The sequence below is a fragment of the Hylaeus volcanicus genome, chromosome 1 (genome assembly GCF_026283585.1).
Source record: "Hylaeus volcanicus isolate JK05 chromosome 1, UHH_iyHylVolc1.0_haploid, whole genome shotgun sequence".
Taxonomy (NCBI): Eukaryota; Metazoa; Arthropoda; class Insecta; order Hymenoptera; family Colletidae; genus Hylaeus; species Hylaeus volcanicus.
The window spans coordinates 9,285,210-9,302,361 of record NC_071976.1 but is presented as its reverse complement, the minus strand read 5'-3'; the positions used below and the strand labels follow the sequence as shown (position 1 = coordinate 9,302,361).

Sequence of the window (17,152 nt, the reverse complement as noted above, 5' to 3'; positions counted from 1 at the left end):
ACTGTCAACTTTTTAAGTGTTTGACCTTATTCTACTTGGGCATGTGGTTTTTTATCTTGATCAAAAATCGAAGTATCTTTTAGCCTCGTTGATCCAAATGCCCTAATTTTACGCCGCCCGCATAGATATTACTTGTTATCATTTCCTGGTTATCAAGACTACATAAGGAAGTGCTCCATTCGATTCAGATGAAAGTAATTGTTGGCTCATAGCAACGGAACAACGTCGTAGGTAGGTAGTTTAATTAACTATCATCTTTGTACGGTAGTGACAAAAAGAATACTGTTAACAACGTTATCCTGATTGACAGGTTTTTCGGTAAATAAAATAAAACAGTGTTTGTAAAATTGAATTATTAATCACAAATTTGATTACTCAGTTTATAGCGGGTTGTATTCACTATTCGACATACGAGGTAACAAAAGATATTTTCGGCTGTTTATTGCTTCGACATACGAGGTTAAACAAAACGTGTCTTTTGCTGTTCACACGCCAGTACATATAAATACATGTATCCCTGTAACGCATACCGGTTTTTGTGTACATTGCTAGGTTACTACGCTCAACAAGTACAATAGAAATTACGTGAACTAATTAGGAGACAAAGAGGTATAGATAAGAAAAATTTCGCGGAATAAAGCAACAAGTGATTGGTGCCCAATTTGACTTAATATTAGGTTGTCCGAAAAGTTTCTTTCGTTTTATTAATAAGTAATACATACACAATATTTTATGTCTAATGTTACATTACTGAATTGTGTACGATTCATTTTGCTCCATTACTGTTACAACATTAACATCTGAGAAATTAGATTGTCTATTAATATAAACACTGCCACACAAAATAACCGAGGTTGGGACAACCTAATACTTGAGAGAAAATTAAGTGAAATTAATTCTGAAATTTCCAAATACAAGTTCTGTAAATTGTTCCTGTAATGATTCTGTAGACTTCCTAAAGGAACGTCAAAATTTTTGAATTAAGAATTACAAGCTTCAATGTATATTTTCCAAAAACAATTGACGTATGACAAGGTATTTACATTTTTAGTATTGCATTCTCGTTCTTTATTTATTTGTTACGTTCGATACATATACAAATAATTATTTTGTATATTTCTTTTGGAATAATCGAGAATATTTGAATAAAATGTTATTTATTTCTTTCATTTACTACCAGTATATTAACATTCAACTATTGTTGAAAGTTTCATCGAATTACCAGTCATTGCAAAAATTGATTTTACACTTCCCACTTACCTTCGTTTTTAACCAAAATGGCACAGTAAAGAAGACACTTACATTCGCGCTTCACCAACTTCCATTTTTCAGATAACTAGAACAATGGAGCTACTGATCACCACCGTGGCAATAGTTTTCTTGGCATCCTCGAATGTTCAGACCTGGCCTATCGACGATAACTACAATAACAACATAACGATACACTCATTTGATATGACGATTGGCAGGAATTACATCGTCTCCGACTCTGTAACTCGGTTAAACCTAGAAAATTACGGTATTGTTTACATCGAAGAAGGAGCTTTCGACAAGGTTCCAAATTTACAACACTTAATCCTCCAAGGAAACAAGATACCTTTGGCGGATTTGTTCTCTTTCGGCCAGCACTCGATGATCAGTTATCTCGTTCTCAGCGATCAAGTTAACGATCACTCGGACAATAGTATGATACCGGTAAACAACGCGTATCCCAGTCTTCAAATATTGGATTTAGGAAACACCAGCTCTACGCGCATACAAAGTGAACTGCGAAATCCGTTTCCAGCATTGAAGTACCTCGATCTTTCGAATAATAGAATCTACGACGTCGACTTCATCGGTGAACACATATCAAAAACATTACTATATCTTTACCTAAATGGGAACGAGCTCGAACGAGTTGCATTGAACAAATTTACCCATTTATCTATGTTAGATTTGGAGGGTAACGAGATCGGGACGATAGGTGATAACGATGGCCTAGACCTGACAGGTTTGAAGGGTTTAGTTTATCTCTCCGTAGCCAATAACAAAATTGTTTCCATACGTAACGATGCATTCAGAGACACGGTGCGACTTGAGAACTTGGACATGTCCATGAACTCTTTATCGAGTCGCGACGTCGCGGGAATCGAGAGTTTGAATTCTCTACGCGTTTTAACGTTGGATTGTAATTTGTTCGATGACGTTCCAGCGATACCCGTAAATGTAATTTCGCTGTCGATGAATTACAACAGGATCAAATTTTTAAAGGCGGGCGAGTTTTCGAAATTGTCAAACTTAAGAACACTGTCTCTGGGTTGGAACATGATCTCGGAGATCAATTCTAACGCGTTCGGGGCGCAAGAGATAGAAGACCTGCGTCTAAACGACAACGAGTTGAGTCACCTGCCGTATGGTTGGCACAGTTCTTTGAGACAGCTTCGGTATTTGGACTTGTCGGGGAACAAATTTACATTGCTAGAATCGGCTGTCTCTACATCTGCCGCCATGCTGGAAACCGTTTACTTTGAACGGAATCCTCTCAAGTACGTCAATTCGAATGTGTTTGAAAGAATGTTTACGAATGCGACGGTCTTTTTGACAGCTGAACGCTCTCCTCCGTTAAGTAAATGTAGTCGATAAGTGGACAATCGAAAATTCAGAAGAAACAATAAATAATAAAATTAAATTTCTACATAAGTTGAACCATTGTTAATAGATGAGTGATTTTAAAAAAAAGTTTCAGTTGCACTACCAAGGGATGTATGTAATTCAAACTCATTTTGAGATCACTCAGCTATTAACAATGGTTTTACTTAAAAATACTTAGAAATTGTACTCTAGGATTAATTTTATCGATAAATTAATTAACTCCCCTCTCTGTAATTGTAGTAATATAGTTGTGTGTATGATAGATGTACGTTAATCTTTGTCAGTTTATTGTTAAAACAATGTATAAAGAGTTAAAAGGATTTTAGATTTACTACAAACGAATTAGTAGCGATATGTCTCTAATATCAATAGAATAAATGAAAATAAAGGCTACCAATTGCCAAGAATATGAATGGACAATTTCTTTCTGTTAAATTAGACATAAAATAAATGTAAACTGAGGAATCATACACGTTGGACATTTTCGTAATAAATACTAAGACTTTATCGCTAAAGATCTCTAATTTCCTTCCAAAAGAAACGTAATAACAAATCGTTAGAAGTGAAAAACGCTTGGGCGGATATTTGCCGACATACGTCCGCAAAGGATACTGATTTTAATACTAGTGGCGCCATCGGCGGGATAACGCCCAAGTTTGTAGTGAAAATAGTTCGTACCATTTCTATAAGATGACGCCACTGATACTTTTTTTAGTCAATTAATCTTTATTTTTCATAAATACATAATTATTACGATTCCTTGCATTATAATAGTATAATATAAGAGTCAATATGTCAAATTTATCACTTTTATGATTAGTTATTCAATTTAGCAATAATTATCGACCCTTTAGTGGCGTCATCAATGGCAAAACGTCCAAGTTAGTAGTGAAATTAGTTCCCACCATTTCTATAAGAGAACGCCACTGATATCTTTAATAAATTATTCTTTATTTTTCATAAATACAATTACGATTCTTTGCTTTAGAACATTACAATATACTATTCTACTATATTATTTAAACATTTATCTATTTTTACATATGTATCCAAGTCTATAACATTAGACTGCGAACCTATAATCACTATTTGCAATAAACGTAACGTAAGCATATTTTCCCTAACAGTAACTTCAATTTAAATAAAATAATAAATGTATAAAATAATAAAATAATAAGAACATGTGTTGATATGACAAATTTATCATTTTTATGAATAGTTATACAACGTAACAATAATGTACCAACAGTGGAAATTATCTTCACTACAAACTTGGACGTTTTCCCATCAATAACGCCACTGATATTAAAAAAGAAGGTGTATTTCTTAGCACGTTAGATTCGGCTGTTCTGTTCAATATAATCTTTATCGTAACAAAGGTGTCACTAATAAGTAGTGCTCACAACAAGTTTTGTTAAATATTTGTTAAATTTGTTGAATCATTGTGTAAGAAAAGTCGCGTGCAATTTGTGTTTCTCTTATTCTTATTAGACCATTCGGAATATAACCTTACCTGAGTTCACTATTGCACAAGGACGAAATATTCAAAGCATGTTTACATTGTTTATCAATTTATACTGAGAATTAAAATCGTTTGTCATTTCTTTTATTCATTAATAACAATGAGTTCCTAAGAAATTGAATCTAATTCACGTAACATAATCGTTATGTTATTTAAAAACATGTTATGAAATGAAAATACCCAATAAAAAGGCAAGGTGTCGACTGTTAAACATAAATTAACATTATTTCCTTACTAAACACTTTTTGGCACTTGAAGTATTTTTATTTACAATCTACAATTATTCTGTGTTATTAATTTATAATTTTGTATTGAATACTTAATATTGGATAAATTTGAAATAAATGTTTTTCAAATACTCAGAATAACATTCTGATACATTAATTAAAGTTTTCTTTGCTGTAATAGTATTTGAAAATGACTGCTGATATTTTGAGTCCTAAGCCAAAAAGTACACAACCTCTAAAAAAGAGAAAAATAGAAATAAACTGTATATCTAATGATGATTTGAGTAATAATGTTCAAACATCTCAAGAGACTCACAATAACAAAGAATGTGTAAATAAAGAAACACTGAAGTCACCAAATAAAAAAGACATTACCAATGAAAATGTTCAAACTATTAACAATAACCAAAATGTGGTAACTAATGTAACAGATAATACAGAAAATGCAAAGATAAAAGAAACTCATAATAATAATGATAGATTATCAAACAGTAGCCAGAGATCATTCATTAGTATTCGTAAACTAGAGGATTTAAGATTTATTCCTCCAAAAAATACAGAATTAAATGAGTTAATTGATGTAAAATCCATTAAAGCAGAAAGTCCTGACTTATTTAGTCCTTGTACTTTAAATTCAAATTCGGTAGTTAAAAGCATATCTGAAAATTATTATCCGAATGAAAATAATACTCCTAGTAAAAGAAGAAAAAGGAAAATTAGCAATAGTGATTATGATCAGTTATCTGACATACTTAAATCAGAACTATATGATGCTAATGTATATGACATGGAACCTATTGATATGTTACATGATTTGGATTCAGTAATGGACTTTGAAGAAACTAAAATATCATCAGAGTTTTTATCTTCAATAACCAATGATACTATGCAAAATGAACAGAATATAGAAATGTCCAAAGATCCACAAATAGATCCTCTTTTTATTGCTAATAGTGATGTACAAAGTACAACCAATGAAGATATGGATATTAAACAAATAAATAACCTAACCGATACTAAATATAATTTGAGAAAACATAAAACATCAGATTCGATCAACACTGATGAAAGTATAAATGATGAAGCCTATCACACTATAAAATATGTCCTAGGAGAATTAGACATTCATTCAGATGCAGAAAATGAAGAAAGCTTAAAAAATGCTACAAAGGTAACTACAATTTTATTCAAAATATATTTTAATTATTTGAAATTTTCAATTTTCAGCATCATTTCATTGATCTTTATTATTTTAGAGATTATATGATCTGAAAGTACAAATAATACATGACATACCACCACAACATAAAATTGAACATACAGCAGGCTCAAGACCATTAACAAAAGAAGAAAGGCACTTATTTTTAAAATATGGACCAATAAAAAATGGTGTATTTTCACCCAAGGAAGATGAAACTATCAAGAATAATTGGAAAACATTCTGTAAAGTATGTCTGATCAATATTGCTGGTTAATCCTTTAATTAACAAAATGTTTTATACACAGATTCATAAATGGAACCCTGAATATGTAAAACCATTTCTTTATATGAGGCATGGTGGTTCACAATACTTTATAAAAAGTATGATAGAGAGGCAAAAGTTTGTTCAATTCTTAGCAAATGGATTACCATGGAGGACACTGCACAGTGTACATCGAAGATTTAGGAGCATGAATGAAAAATATGCAAAATCATTTAGAAGGTATAGCATTAAATATTTCTGTACTAATCAAATATCAATTTATTATAATTAAAGTATCGACTATATAAATATATTACAATCACATATTTTTTGTAGATACACAGTACAAGAAGATGAACAAATTTTGACATTCATGAAAAATAAACATAGAAGAAAACAAAACCACAAATTATGTGATATAGCTAAAACCTTGGGACGTACAAGTCAGTCAGTTTGGTTACGTTACCAACTTCTTAAAAAAATGCAGAAAAGAATTACAGACAAACGTGAGTTCTTCATAAATATGTTATTGTAATCCTTATACCAATTCATTTTTAAAAACAAATTATTGAATTTTATTGTAGCATTAACAGAAGTAAAGTGGACATTACCTTTGATTGGTACATTTATAGAAACTATCATGAATGTAACTCTATCTGAAACAGTAGAAGATTTGAAGGATGCTGTCCTTCCAAGACCGGTTTGGTTAAAGATACAGGAAAAACTAAACATAGATCACAATGTACTGAAAGTATTTTGGATGCACCAATTGCATATGCAATTGTTTTGTCCTGAGCCTATTTATTTAAATGATATAAAAATAAAATTAATTGAATAGTAAGTTCTGTACTGTTTTATCGTTTAGTATAAAATTTGTAATATACATTGTACATGACAAGATTATTATTGCAGCATGTACGGAAAAGGAATCTCGAATACTCGAGAAATACTATGGCCGAATGTTGCAAAATATTTCGAGGGCGTTACTACTGTCTTTTTATGTAAAGTATTTTTTCATCTTGTCAAAAAAGCTATTACGAAAATAGGTACAAACGACTTTCTTGGTAAGTTTACAAACATCAAAAGTCATGAATATTAAAAGCTTTTGTTGCAATATAGTGATACTAACCTTTCATTTTTCAGATATTGTGAACCACTTGTATTTCGATAAAATAAGTGACATAAAGAATGATGTAACTGATAAATTTCTTCCTAGACTATCTTATACTGACGGGAAGGTTAAAATTAAAGATAAAGATATGAGCGACAATGTTGATATGGAGTAAGATATATTAATTCATAAATTAAATAAAAACATTATATATCTCATTACATCATTTATTAAACTGCATTATTTTCCAATATGACGTTTCTTAAAATTAATAATACATTTCTTGATGTCTACGATAAAAAGGAATTTTTGTTTATATTTACATTTATTTTTAAAAAAAGATTACACTTCATTGATACCTATACATTTTACATACAATCCAACGATCTTTTCATGCAATTATAGGATCTAAATTTAAACTGTGTTCTTCTTGGATTCTTTTTCCAATGCCTTTTCCTTTGCCCTTTGATACAGAGATACAAGCTTACCTTCTTTGGCAAGCATCTTAAGCAATTCCATTATCAATGGGAGATAATTGTGTTTTCTTCTAATATTTTCGATCTGATATCGTTTAGATTTTCGAATCTCTTTTTCTATTAGTGTCTGTAAACGCTCAAGCTCGGCTGGATCACAAACATTCGCTTTTTGTCGTTCGTATAATGTTTTTCTATCAGTCACGATCGCCATTAAATTAAAATGGATTTCTCCTTCATTATATCTAAAAATATTTTTTAGTGAACATATAAATGAATGCAAAAAAAAATTCAAGCATTTAATATACCTACTTATTTATTCTTTTTTGTATTATTGGCTTTGCTGCTTGAACCCACTGTTCTCCAAGTGGGCATGGACCTAGATCCATTGGTCCATCTTTCAATCCATCTAACTCATATAAACGACCATCAATTGGTACATAACTTACAAAGTGAAAAACATCATCATCTTTAGATGCCTTTTTTGAATCATATTCAAATAATGTTTGCCTGTAAGAAGTTATGTTTATTTTTAGTACAATGTGAGTAATTTTCATTCAATATTATTGTATATATAGTTGCTGCATAGGAAGTACCTTGAAAAAGAATTATGTACTTCTCTTATTACATCAGAATTACTAAGAGCAAGTCCTCTCATATTAGCATCAAAGCTTTGACAAAAATTTTTAAATTCTTCCAAATTTGGCCCCAACAAAATATCAGAATGCTTACAATTTAACAATACGCTTAATATTGCTTGTGTTGCACATGCATTATTAATCACCTAAACGGAAAAATTGTGAAAATGGTATAATACATGAACCTATAGTTATTATTGTATGTACCTGTTTTGCAAAAAATATTTTGTCCAACCTATTATCTTGAACAACATTTCCAGATGGTTCATCATCCTGAACCCATTTGAATAAAAATATCAAACCATGTATAGGCCTTAAAAAATTATTATTGAACACTTGATGTAAACAAGCTTACGAGTAAGGTTATGTTACACAAATTTAATACTCACTTCAAATTATCGAACTGATCATCATCCAAACTCCATAATTCTTCTACTTGAGCTCCTTTAACACCTATAAATGATAACACACTTTACAAATATATGCCTTTTATAAATAAAACATTTCAAACTGTAAGTGCACGAAGCAATTATCATCAAAAGCAGTCCTCTTTTGACATAAACGTATACGAATCATTTTCGTGCCGATAAAGAGAGTATACGATAAATTTATATAAAATAGATCAAAGTTTACCAAATTCTTTGATTAATTCCGTAAAAACACCAGGATCGCTTTCGATGAGACACCAATTGCCCGCTGAGTCCGCCATTTTTTATTTATTATACACCATCGCCAGTTTCGCCCAGTTTCACCAGTCACCAAAAGCTACAAGCACAAAGTAGTTGTCACACATACAACTAAATCGAATAAATAGATTATTGCATCAAACTACAGAACCGACTGACATGATAAACATTCTAAGAGGGCGCAACGCCTGAGAAATATTGTTGGAGACATCTGTATTGTAAATTTAAAAAGAATTGTAAACATTTGAAAAAGTAAATAAATTAATATAAAATATTTTTTATATTAAAGAGTAAAGGAAAAGGTATTCGAAAATGAGAACAGAAAAATATAAAAAAAACTAGAATTCAATAAACTTCAATTTTTAAAAATGAATATAAATATCAACAAAAATTATGTCTTATTAGGGTTGTTAAAACATGTATTATTATTGCTCAGTAACATCATACTGAAAATTTATACAGGTTATTAAATAACATATACAATATTTTTATTTAACTTTCTAATATATCTTATCTTGACTTTTGATTATATCTTATTTGGAATCAATTGTCACTTGTATCTTTATCTATAATTTCGACATTTCTATCATTATAAGATAGTCTAGGAAGAAACTTATCAGTTAATTCACTTTTTATATCATGTATTTTATCAGTATACAAGTAGTCCACAATATCTGAAAAATAAAAAGTTGATGTCATTATTACATGACAAAAGCTTCTAATATTTATAATTTTTTTTATATATTCATAAACTTACAAGGAAATTCATTTGTGCCTACTTTCACAGTGGCTTCTTTGACAAGATAAAAAAATACTTTACATAAAAAGACAGTGGTAACACCCTCAAAATATTTCACAATATCTGACCATATTATTTCTTGAATATGTGAGATTCCTTTTCTATAAATGCTGCAACAAGATCTTAATATATACACCATGTATTGTCATATGTTATATATTTGTAACTTACCATTCAATTAATTTTATTTTTATATCGTTTAGATAAATAGGTTCTGGACAAAACAATTGCATATGCAATTGATGCATCCAAAGTAATTTCAGTATATTGTGATCTATGCTCAGTTTCTCTCCTATTGTTAGCCAAACTGATTTTGGGAGTACAGCATCTTTTAAATTTTCTACTTTCTCAGATGATGTTACATCCATAATAGTTTTTATAAATGTACCAATCAAAGGTAAAGTCCACTTAATTTTCGATAATGCTGCGATAAAATTTAATATTCGTTTTTAAGACAAAAAACCATCAGGATCATAATTATGTAATTACGAAGAACTCACGTTTCCTTATATGGCTTTCCTGCATTTTTTTAAGAAGTTGATAACGTAACCACACAGAACGACTTTTACGTCCCAACATTTTAGCTAGATCGCAAAAATTTTGATTTGTTTGATTTTCACGTTTATTTTTCATGAACAATAAAATTTGTTCATCTTCTACTAATGTGTACCTGGGAAAATATATTATTGCAATAGATTTATATAACTATAACTTACATTATAATTATAAAATTATATATAAACAGTACATAAACATTTAACTGTATACCTTTTAAATGTTTTTTCATATTTTCCATTCATACTTCTGAATCTTCTATACACACTGTACAGTGTCCTACCTGGTAATCCATTTGCTATAAACTGAATAAATTTTTGTCTTTCTGTCATACTTCTTATATAATAATGTTTTCCATTTCTCATACGAAGAAATGGTTCTATATGTTTAGGATCCCAATTATGAATCTGTGTACAACAAATTTTGTTAATCAACAATATTACATAATGATACTGATGAAACATACTTCACAAAATGTTTTCCAATTATTCTTAATAGTTTCATCTTCATGAGGGGTATATGCATTATTTTTTATTGGTCCATGATTTAAAAATAATTGTCTTTCCACTTTTGTTAAATGCCTTGAGCCTGCTGTGTGTTCAATCCTATGTTGTGGTGGTATGTTATGTATTATTTGTACTTTTAGATCATACAGTCTCTAAAATAGTAGAAAATCAATGAATAGATATTTAAAATTAAAAGTATGATGTAATTAGAAAATATTTTGAATTAGAAATTTACCTTCATAGCATTTTCAAACATTTCTTTGTTTGCTATGTTTAATTTAATATTTAAGTCTCCAAGCACAGCTTTTGAAGTCATGTAAGTCTCATCATCATTTTCATCTTCATCATCATCATCATCATCATCATCATCATCATCATCGTCCTCATCATCATATTCAGCTTCATCTTCATCACTGGATTCTGATGTTATGTCTCTTGAATTATGTTCAGCTATTGTTAATGGATTTATTCCTTTACTATCAACATTTGCAATGGTTGTATTTTGCACATTGCTGCTCGCAATATAAAGAGGGTCTACTTGTGGTTCATTGGACAGTTCCATATTTTGTACCTTTGGTACAATATCATTGCCTGTTAAAAATAAAAAATCTGGTAATATTTTAACTTCTTGAAAGTTTACAACAGAATCTGTTCTTTAAACTAGTATTACATAATTTTTGTGTATGTTAGATAGCTGATCATAATTACCACTGTCATTTGCTTTCCTTTTCCTTCGTTTAATGGAAGTATCATCTTCATTAGGGTAATGATTTTTTCTTTTATGCAACATAGATGTTTCTTCTAACATTTTAAGACACATAGAATGTGGTTCAATTGAATTTGTATCTACATTATTAAAATTAAACATTTCAGAACTACATATATTTTCTACTTTAATGTTTTTTACATTTACAAATTCATGTAATTCTGTTTGTTCTGGGGAGGTAAAAGGTGAATCTTTTAATTTACAAATACTAATTGCTGAACTTTGACTATCATTTATTAATTTATTATTACTACAAGTTTCTATTACATTTGTATTTTCCACATTATTTACTAAATTAGATACTACATGCTCACTATTCTCATTTCGACAATTGCTACTAGCTCGCAAATTTTCAATGCAATCATTTTTTTTAATGGGAGACATTTTTACAAAATTTTGTATCAATATTTCTGTATTTTCTTTACTTGCACACACTCTATTATTATTATGTGCATTTTCAAATTTTTTAATATTATTATCTAAATCATCATCAGACGTATTGTTTACTTCTTTTGCCGCACCCATCGCGACAACTATATCAGAATCAACACTACCGCGAAGAATATTCAACCATGGTGATGCCATATTAATTCCATATAACACAGACTTAGAATAAGCTGATGGCGTCATCTCTCGACAGATGCTCCAAGTTTGTCGAGAAATAGTTCCAACCTGATTATTAAAAAATAACAAAAAAACGTTTTTCCAGGCTAATTTTAACATTATTATGGTTCTAGTATAATAAATAAGTTATGTTCTTAGCATATATTAAGCTGATATAATAAGTAGATTATGTAAAAATATGTAAAACTTTAGTTCACGATAAATTAGTTCAAAGAATACTCTTTGATTTAGTTTACCCCGTGAAACGCACATATGTATTTATTTATTTGAACATTTTATCGTAATTATTTTTCCTCTGGGTAACAGTATAACAATTTTAGTGCTATACTGTTCTATTGAGACATTTTCTACCACATATCGAAAGTATTATATTATTCGAAATAAAACATTTTTGAAATTTGAATTTCGACGAGAAATGGGGGTTGTTTCCATTCGCCGCCTAGCGGCGTAAGAAACGCAAGCCTCTCCGCGGCGTAGACGAGTCGTCCTTTGTTTCGTGGAAGCCGGCGCGATAAGACGTGTTTCGTACTGTCTGACTAATTAGGTATCTATCTTCTACCTGTTGCAATATAATCACCACTTAATTAGTAGTGATTTACTAATTACTAATTTAGTGAATTACTAATACTACTCTCGTTTATTCTCTAGTGGTCCTTTTATATCATTTCAATACACATTTAACTGTAAATTCAATCGATATAGTAAAAGACCGCGATCGTTTCGCGGTCTTTTCTCCAATTGGCGTCAATTAATATTTCGATTCTCTCAGTTAAATTACGATCTTTTGCGGGTTGTTCAAACTTGATCGTTCTTTTATTATAATATATCTGTATTTTGAATGAACAATCATGTCTTAAGTTAGTCATTTTATTCTGTTACAGAACATTGATGAATCTTTACCGGCAATTTCGTACCACCGACGCCATGATGCTTGTCTCTAATTCAAACAAAATTTCATCGAAAGTGGTAAAGTTTGTAACACATTTACTCATATTTTTATCGTCTCTTATACGAGTAGGTATCGGTCGTAAGTGTAATACGCGATTTTATAACGGATCAGTACTAACATAAAATTGAACAAAATTAATACAATCTTTTCGTAACTTCAAATTTCGTGACAATTCATAATGGCGTCGTGTCACTGTAGTTCGATCGCAATTAAGAATTTTCTAGCATTCTATACGATACATAGTCTGTTTCCTAGCTAGCGTCGCGTCGCCTAGCTTATTCGAAGCCTGATTATTAAAAATAACAAAAAAACGTTTTCATACTTCATTTTTAACATTGTTATGCTTTTAATATAATGAATATTATGTTCCAAACATATATTAAGCTAATATAATAAATTAAATAGATTATTCGAAAAATGTCTAAAATTGAGTTCACCATTCATCGCAATGCCGCGCAACGCTTCTGCGCAGCAAAGCGTTCGCCATTTGTCCGTGGAAGCTGGCGCGACAAGACGTGTTTCGTACCGTGTTACTAATTAGGTATCTATTTCATATCTGTTGCCATCTAATCGCTACCAATCGTTAATATTAATCTCATTTACTTTTTAATAGTGCTTTAATATAATTTCGATAGTCTTTTAACAATAAATTCAATCGATATAGTAAAAGAATTTCAATATCGGTTTCGCGGTCTTTTCTCCACTTGGCGTCAATTAATATTTCGATTCTCTCAGTTAAATTACGATCTTTTGCGGGTTGTTCGAACTTGATCGTTCTTTTATTATAATATATCTGTATTTTGAATGAACAATCATGTCTTAAGTTAGTCATTTTATCCTGTTACAGGTCGCTGATGAAACTTGAACGCCAATTCCGTTGCACCGACGCCATGATGCTTGTCGCCGATTCAAACGGAATCTCGTCGAAAGTGGTAAAGTTTGAAACTTTTTCAAACGAAATGGTAACATATTTATTCATATTTTTACTGTCTTTTGTGTGCATTGTTATCGATCGTAAGCGTGTTACATGATTTTAGAACGGATCAGTGCTGAGATGAAATTGAACAGATTAATACAAACTTTTTCTTTAGCTTAAAATTTCGTGACAATACAAAATGGTGTCATGTCACTGTAACTCGATCGCGGTTGTATATTTTCTGATTTCATACGATACACTTAATTTTTCGACAAATCTATCTTTACGAAGCTGACGCAATCGCGTTTCCGTTCAATTTTTGGTAGCAAGTTTTTTTAATTCACGTAGAATCTACGCGATTGTATATTAATATGGAAGTCTGAATAACTAATAAATTTTGATCTTGCAACGAGTCTTGTAATATTTATGAAAGTCGTAATATATCTTAGAATACGATAAAATCATGAACACTATTACAAGCCCAGTAACGAAATTTTTTGATATAACATATCTAATGATATTTGTCTATAATATTTCGTAACGCAAATTCTTGATGTAACATTTTTCATTATACTCGTGCGTAATATTTCGTCATTAAAATTGAGATTCACATTTGACGGAATGTTTATCTCTCGAAAGTTAGTGGGATCGTGTTTCAATAACAAAGGGCCAACGGTTATCGTGATTCTAGGAAAAGCAGTGTATTCTGCGACCACCACTCGAGAACGAGAAAAAAATACAATACTAGCATAGCACAAGGTGTGCTTGCTTCGACTTTGTTTGTCTTCTATCCCACTCTTTCTTTCAGGCATTGCTGACCGCGCGCAAGGCGGTCGGTAGAGTCAGTGTTTAACACGTAGAAGTCGTATTTGTTTCGATACAGAGTTGTATCGAGTAGATTTTCGTTTGGATTTTAGGCATACGGGAAATAAAATCAGTGTTTCTTGCGGATTGTAAATTCTGTCTAGAGCATCGCGGCTCTTTCAGTTATTTAATCGCGAGGTAGAGTCTCGGTTGTTCGCCGTCTAGAATTATTTTCGGTCGCTTGTTTTTTGTATTCAACGGAAATTGATCGATACCGGTATTAGAGTCAGTGCATCACTGAAGAGGACTATCGGACGATGCTGAATAAATGGAAAATGTAAGTATCTACGAATTCTTTATTTTATCATAGTTTGATACCTTTAAAATTGCAAGTGAAGAAATTGATCGTTATGTTTTGTGTTCTTTTACAGATTCTGTGCACCTCGTCCCATCGTTCGTGAGTCTAGCTGAGCCTAGCAGAGCTACTACGATGTCTGTTAACGAGGTACATGCAGATTTCAAGCCAACGATCGGTGAGTCGCATGGTATTTTGTTCCTCTGGTCCCCAATCATGTCGTAGGACGAAAGGTTCGAATCGACACGGGTGACTAGTTGTATACGTGGTCTTTGGCGAGTATAGTGACCGCGGGTATGCATTGCATAGCATACTCGCGAGTAGTAACATTTCTTGTTTTATTTCTTAGTTTAGGATAGAGTCTTCTTGTACACCGCGTATGAATTCAATCTTAAAATTTGTTTATTGACCACGTAATATGATTACATATATATTAATATATGTATACTGTACAGTTCAGTATATACAATTGAAAGATTTGTTTCTATATTTTTCAAGCAACAAGTTCAAATATAATTTTTGTTCTTGAAGTTTTACATGTATGTACAAGAAGGATGCTTCGCGATAGGTTGGCTCCTGTGTCAAAGTTACATGATTTGTACCCTTTGTACGATCTTTAAAAAGTATACTTTGACAAGGGAATCGCCTGATAGTAAATCAATATTCATATTAAATTTTCAAATTAAATTATATCATTGCCAAGTCCAATTTATTCTCTTTTTTGATAAATAATTTAATCTTGAATAAAGTCATATTTCTCTTTTTTAATTGAATTTTTCGATATCAATGCATACTCAAGTTTCACATTTTGAATTTTTATAAATTAAAAGTCGAGTCACTTTTACTGCAAATGAAACAGCAAAGAACAAAAGAATGCTAGGTCGCTTAGATCTTACTAATCACTCTTTCTATTTAGGATTTTCAGGCTTAATCCTTCCGTGTTCGTTGCCCAAACTCACTCACGTGCCCAGGTACTACTTGGGTGAGTGAAGGCAATGGGCACGATGACTTAGTTTATAATATTTATAATAATGATCAATGTGGGCGTTTGACACTGCTAACGTATCGTGCACGACGTACTTTCCACATGTGTGTGTGTGTGGTTAGGTTGTGGAATTGCGTCGTTTCAATTATTCCTTGCAATATACAAATCACATCATAATTTTAGATTTAAATTATTATTCATTACAATGAAATTCATTACAATTCTATTAATTTCTCTTACATAGCAATCTCAATAGAAAAATGACCAAGCAATACAATTGCGTGAGAGTTATTTGCATTATTAACATATAAAAATATACAAGAATATATAGAGTAGTAGCTTTTCAGTTTCATACTTTTTCACAGATTAAAAATAATTTGATTACGAATGCAATAATCACACGATACCAAAACGCAGTGGTCGTTAGCTTTTGTCAAATGATTTCAAGAACTGGTACGTACCTTTAGAGTGTGAATGTGTGTATGGCAAACTCGGGTGTCGGAGATGTCCCGGGACATCTCCCTAGTTTAGGTCGCGCCCGAGAGCCTTGATTGAGAATCGTGGAGCATGTGTGTTTGTGTGATTGTTTTGCTCTTTTTAAATATAGGGCTAGGTAGGTAGGTAACTTACCTTCTGGTGTGTATGTTAAATCTAAGTAGGTAGGGTCCAGGGCAGATCTCGTCACTTTAGTTTGAGTAGGTCGCGCAACGGTTGACGGATCTGTTACTGTAAGTGGATTCGAGGAATCGTTGCAATGACGATGCAAACGGAGCTTCTGTCCGTTTGTTTCTGTATTTGTTTTCGATTTTTCGGGTCTCGACTCTTAGAGTCGTTCTTTCGCGGTCGCGATCGTGTCATAGGTCCCTCGAAACGATCGTTCCCTCGAGGTTCTAGACGTGTGGTTCATCGGGTTGAACGTCCACATATTGCACGGAACCTCGATTCTAGCTATAAGTTTCAGATCGGACAATGCGTCCGAAGAAAGAAGAGGCTGTATGCCGAAGAGGCCCTGACAAATTGTCGCAAGAGTGGGCTGTAACGAATGGCTCTCCATTTTCGAATTCGAAGATGGGGACTCATTACTATTACTATTTGTCACTGTACTCGCTTGTAGTTGTAGTAGTTTGTTTGGGTCATAT

General features: G+C 31.6%; 4 protein-coding genes across 8 annotated transcripts; 2 read left to right on the top strand and 2 right to left on the bottom strand.

Annotated features, from left to right (window-relative positions):
* The first annotated feature begins 2 nt into the window (after window positions 1-2).
* On the top strand, window positions 3-3,106 carry LOC128879690 (leucine-rich repeats and immunoglobulin-like domains protein 2). Of its 3 annotated transcripts, XM_054129119.1 has the most exons (3): window positions 580-609; window positions 951-1,035; window positions 1,333-3,106. In XM_054129119.1, exons 2-3 carry the CDS (start codon window positions 1,000-1,002, stop codon window positions 2,623-2,625), a joined length of 1,329 nt encoding a protein of 442 aa, XP_053985094.1. In that variant the 5' UTR covers window positions 580-609; window positions 951-999; the 3' UTR covers window positions 2,626-3,106. The 3 variants fall into 3 exon arrangements, with proteins under 3 accessions (XP_053985177.1, XP_053985260.1, XP_053985094.1); XM_054129202.1 differs by lacking the exons at window positions 580-609; window positions 951-1,035 and adding an exon at window positions 3-231; XM_054129285.1 differs by lacking the exon at window positions 951-1,035 and having other exon boundaries at window positions 476-609.
* Window positions 3,107-3,579: 473 nt separating this feature from the next.
* Window positions 3,580-7,210, top strand: LOC128879629 (MATH and LRR domain-containing protein PFE0570w-like). Its single transcript, XM_054128992.1, has 7 exons — window positions 3,580-5,554; window positions 5,640-5,831; window positions 5,890-6,086; window positions 6,183-6,352; window positions 6,431-6,683; window positions 6,759-6,910; window positions 6,990-7,210. Exons 1-7 carry the CDS (start codon window positions 4,574-4,576, stop codon window positions 7,130-7,132), a joined length of 2,088 nt encoding a protein of 695 aa, XP_053984967.1. The 5' UTR covers window positions 3,580-4,573; the 3' UTR covers window positions 7,133-7,210.
* Window positions 7,171-8,884, bottom strand: LOC128880059 (ubiquitin carboxyl-terminal hydrolase isozyme L5). The gene is made up of 6 exons (XM_054129774.1): window positions 8,702-8,884; window positions 8,458-8,521; window positions 8,276-8,381; window positions 8,027-8,214; window positions 7,743-7,940; window positions 7,171-7,675 (listed from the first exon to the last, which is right to left on the bottom strand). Exons 1-6 carry the CDS (start codon window positions 8,775-8,777, stop codon window positions 7,372-7,374), a joined length of 936 nt encoding a protein of 311 aa, XP_053985749.1. The 5' UTR covers window positions 8,778-8,884; the 3' UTR covers window positions 7,171-7,371.
* Window positions 8,885-9,145: 261 nt separating this feature from the next.
* LOC128879478 (protein PFF0380w-like) lies at window positions 9,146-12,043 on the bottom strand. Of its 3 annotated transcripts, none has more exons than XM_054128869.1 (9): window positions 11,888-11,958; window positions 11,323-11,460; window positions 10,850-11,205; window positions 10,575-10,766; window positions 10,322-10,515; window positions 10,054-10,223; window positions 9,725-9,977; window positions 9,512-9,663; window positions 9,146-9,428 (listed from the first exon to the last, which is right to left on the bottom strand). In XM_054128869.1, exons 2-9 carry the CDS (start codon window positions 11,432-11,434, stop codon window positions 9,298-9,300), a joined length of 1,560 nt encoding a protein of 519 aa, XP_053984844.1. In that variant the 5' UTR covers window positions 11,435-11,460; window positions 11,888-11,958; the 3' UTR covers window positions 9,146-9,297. The 3 variants fall into 3 exon arrangements, with proteins under 3 accessions (XP_053984844.1, XP_053984758.1, XP_053984669.1); XM_054128783.1 differs by lacking the exon at window positions 11,888-11,958 and adding an exon at window positions 11,648-11,768 and having other exon boundaries at window positions 11,323-11,550; XM_054128694.1 differs by having other exon boundaries at window positions 11,323-12,043.
* Between the last annotated feature and the right edge of the window lie 5,109 nt (window positions 12,044-17,152).

Bases quoted from the DNA above. Each gene is read 5' to 3' on its own strand.
- LOC128879478 (XM_054128694.1), bottom strand. From the start codon at position 12,010: ATGACGCCATCAGCTTATTCTAAGTCTGTGTTATATGGAATTAATATG. The intron at 10,767-10,849 runs GTAAATTTCTAA...CTACTATTTTAG, and splicing joins TGTTTGAAAATGCTATGAAG to AGACTGTATGATCTAAAAGT. The intron at 9,664-9,724 runs GTAAGTTACAAA...ATCTTGTTGCAG, and splicing joins AAAATAAAATTAATTGAATG to CATTTATAGAAAAGGAATCT.
- LOC128880059 (XM_054129774.1), bottom strand. From the start codon at position 8,777: ATGGCGGACTCAGCGGGCAATTGGTGTCTCATCGAAAGCGATCCTGGT. The intron at 8,215-8,275 runs GTACATACAATA...TTTTCCGTTTAG, and splicing joins AAATATTTTTTGCAAAACAG to GTGATTAATAATGCATGTGC. The intron at 7,941-8,026 runs GTACTTCCTATG...AACTTCTTACAG, and splicing joins GTACATAATTCTTTTTCAAG to GCAAACATTATTTGAATATG.
- LOC128879690 (XM_054129119.1), top strand. From the start codon at position 1,000: ATGTATATTTTCCAAAAACAATTGACGTATGACAAG. The intron at 1,036-1,332 runs GTATTTACATTT...TCCATTTTTCAG, and splicing joins AACAATTGACGTATGACAAG to ATAACTAGAACAATGGAGCT.
- LOC128879629 (XM_054128992.1), top strand. From the start codon at position 4,574: ATGACTGCTGATATTTTGAGTCCTAAGCCAAAAAGTACACAACCTCTA. The intron at 6,087-6,182 runs GTATAGCATTAA...TATTTTTTGTAG, and splicing joins TATGCAAAATCATTTAGAAG to ATACACAGTACAAGAAGATG. The intron at 6,684-6,758 runs GTAAGTTCTGTA...TTATTATTGCAG, and splicing joins AAAATAAAATTAATTGAATA to CATGTACGGAAAAGGAATCT.